The sequence below is a fragment of the Triticum urartu genome, chromosome 5A (genome assembly GCF_056163025.1).
Source record: "Triticum urartu cultivar PI428250 chromosome 5A, HENAU_Tu73, whole genome shotgun sequence".
Taxonomy (NCBI): domain Eukaryota; kingdom Viridiplantae; phylum Streptophyta; class Magnoliopsida; order Poales; family Poaceae; genus Triticum; species Triticum urartu.
This window is the reverse complement of record NC_141877.1, coordinates 1,423,460-1,426,796: the sequence shown is the minus strand read 5'-3', so window position 1 is coordinate 1,426,796 and position 3,337 is coordinate 1,423,460. Positions and strand designations below refer to the sequence as shown.

General features: G+C 39.9%; 1 protein-coding gene across 1 annotated transcript; it reads left to right on the top strand.

Annotated features, from left to right (window-relative positions):
• Window positions 1-586: 586 nt before the first annotated feature.
• LOC147967306 (uncharacterized) lies at window positions 587-2,874 on the top strand. Its single transcript, XM_087522441.1, has 2 exons — window positions 587-739; window positions 2,054-2,874. The coding sequence occupies exons 1-2, from the start codon at window positions 587-589 to the stop codon at window positions 2,528-2,530; spliced, it is 630 nt and encodes a 209-aa protein (XP_087378567.1). The 3' UTR covers window positions 2,531-2,874.
• Window positions 2,875-3,337: the final 463 nt, after the last annotated feature.

Here is a 3,337-nt window from a genome sequence, read left to right as displayed (position 1 = left end):
CCGAGGACGAGGTGCTAGCTCATCCCCAGGCTGCCGTCCGTCACGTTCGCCAACCTGTAGGCGGAGATCAACGGGTTCATGTGGCGAGCTGTTCTTGTCGGCGGACAGGAAGGAGACGATCGATGGAGACGTCATGATCTCGTGTCAATGGCTTGGTTTCCGCTGAGTCACGTACGCCATCGCCGGGCCCCAAGTTTCTTCCTTGTTTTTTCTGTTCCACTTATAATAATAATAATTAAGGAATGGAGGGATTTGTCTCTCGCAAAGAAAGGAAACAAATAATCGATCGATGGGTATACATGGAAACTGAGAAACATGCACCTGGTCGACGATCGAGGTACCACAAGGAAACAGTCGATCGGAAAGGAGGATGCGATTGCGCTCCCTCCTTCCATCCATCCAAATTGATTCTCTCCTTGATTACATTACGCAGTTTCCATCCATCGAGGGAGACGCAGCTTCTGGCGCCAAAATGCTTCTCTTTTTCCCGCCACCACATTTGGAGGCAAATTTTATCTATCTACATATATACACGATCGATCCAACACCTTCAACTCCACAGCACACAACCACCCACCTGTGTCACATGGCGCCTATTCTCGTCTCTTCCTCCGAGGTTATCTTACTCGACGACAGCAGCGACGACGAGGAGCTGCTTGGCATCAACATCGCTGCCGTGACCTCGCTCGATGACCTTGACTTCTCCGACGACGGCCCCGGCAACAACAACACATCCACTGTACGTATCTTGATAAACCTTGTACCAAATTTATCCAAGCATGCCTCGCTCTAAAAGTTGGCCTAAACTACAAATGATTCCACAACCAAGATTTTGATTATTTGATGTAATGTTCGCGTTAAATGTATCATGCAAAAACGACATCTGAGATAAATCTGATATACGTAAAATTCATAACGTTTGTAATGTACACATGTCATATCTTCATAATCATCCCATCCATGTAGAGAAAGAGTTGGGTTATATAATTAGTGCATACCCTCTTTTATGACATAATCTCAAAGATAAAACATGATTTTTCCTTCAAAATATATCCCATTACATGAGAATGAAAATATATGTGCGTAAGGTCATATTTCTGCTTAAAGAGAGTAAATACAGACTGACCTTGTGCTGATGATGCGTGTCTATTAAGGTCGGCACATGTATATAGACAACATAGATACAACAACAATTTATGATGATCGAATCACTCTCTACATTTTCATAGTGTTACTGGACCGAATTTTAATTACATGACATTACTTACCTAATAAATAAACTGTACAAAATTAGACTAACATATATTTTTAGTTATTTAGTACATCCATTTTAACAAGGAATGACACTAAGCTCAGCAAGTAGCAGAAATATAAGAAAAAGTACGGAGGTTAACTTGAGCATCATTTTTCGATCTCCCTTGTTGGTTATTGCTTCAGATAAATACTAGTACAAGGTACCACGTTCTATGCCCCTTGAATGCACATGGAAAAGTTCCATGTCTGCAAACAACTCTATGAAAAAAATTCCATCAGAACGAAGCATCATTTGTTCTTGTAAGATGCACATATTAAATTGGATAATTGGGTGAGCCTAAAATTTAAAGAACAGATAAAAGTTAAAAAAAACGCATAGTTTCCGCTTGTGAGAAACATAGAGAAGTAGCTACAGTGAACAAACCATGTAATGCACCAAAACAACTTATCCACGTTCAAACAGATTTAGAAGTGCTCCAGTTCTCTTGAATTCCTTAATTGGATTTTACAGCACCTAAATATCTTACAAATCCTAGTAATTTATATCTTTTTTGCGGTAAAATACATATCTAGAGTTATATACAGGTCTGAAACTAAAGAACGCATGTCATTAAAATCTCACAAAACGAAATTCTAGACCATACATGCTAATTACAGACCGTGTCTCATATTGCAGGACGCACAACATAAAAATGCCCAAAGAAAAATTTACTCCATTCTTCCTCTTTGCATACCTTATAATGTGAAAAATCATGAGAATTAATTAGTATTGTTTGATTTGCTTTCCTTTTTCTACAAGGTCGACGACGTTGTTGTTATCTCCACCTACGACGATGAGTCTGCTGCCGATAACAGCACCACGGACTCCAACAGTGCCAAATCTTCTGTCTCCACGGGCTCAAATGCAATAAGCAAGGCGAAGCGGGGGCCGAGGCCCACATACAACTACTGGCACTCCAGCGATGAGTGCTGGCTAATTGAAGCCGATGGGATCCTCCGAAGGAAGAAGAAATACAAAGGAAGGGACGTACCGGTGCCAGCGCTCATACAGAAGTTAAAAAATGGCCTGTCACCCATCATCTACCGTGGCAAACTTACTGTTCCCATTGTTCGCGGGAAGCGGAGACATTTGATGGACAAGTTTCGCCAGGCGGTAAAGATGGGCGACAAGTACAAACCGCTCAACACGCACGATAAAAACCTCTACAAGTGTTCCATAGCGGCGTGGCCACATATCATTGAAGAAGAAGCTAGTACCATACACGATAACCAATAATACAGATAGTTTATATATGGATGCCATGGATGTATTTTCAGCTTTAGTGACGGACGGTCTTGTCGTGTCAGCTTGTTAGTTTGAGTCTTGTTAGTGTAACTGCCATAATAAAAATTTACACATTTACGTTTCGTTTGGTGATGTTTTTTTCCTGTTAAGTTAGGACGTCAATGGTATTATCAACTAGACGATGCCCCCCGCATTGCGGCGGGATGTTAGCATGCCAATCAGCTTGGGTGGGGGGTTGCACATTAAATAAGAAAAGAAAAAGAAGAGGAATAGAGGAAATATTAGCGATGTTGTGGTACAATGTTTTCTCTCCTGCATGAAAGGATTAACTGAAAGGTGATTCAGTATAATCTGCTCAAATTAAATTGCTTGGTCTCGAGTACACATATAAGATTAACTTTGAGAACATCCCATATCTATAAATAAATAGATTTGAAGAATTAATAATGTTATTATAAATAAATATGTTGTTGGAGGGGTACAAAATTGTTAATATTGGAAATCAATGATAACTACCAGAAGAATCAAATTGAGAACCCTCAACCCTATATTATATTTGCAACACAGTTGAAAGTAGAAGTGCTAGAATAAAAAGGAGCCGTAGCTCCAAACCTGAATTGATTGATGTCTATTAGAATGGCCACGCATGTTTAACAAATCAAAGCTGAAGCTAAATTAATGTCTAATGGGAGCGATAGTGTGAAAGAATCATCAAAAGAGAGAACCACATCAAACTGGACCAATTGTTTAATTCCAATACATACCAACTTTTTTCGAGACAACAGAAACATACCAGTT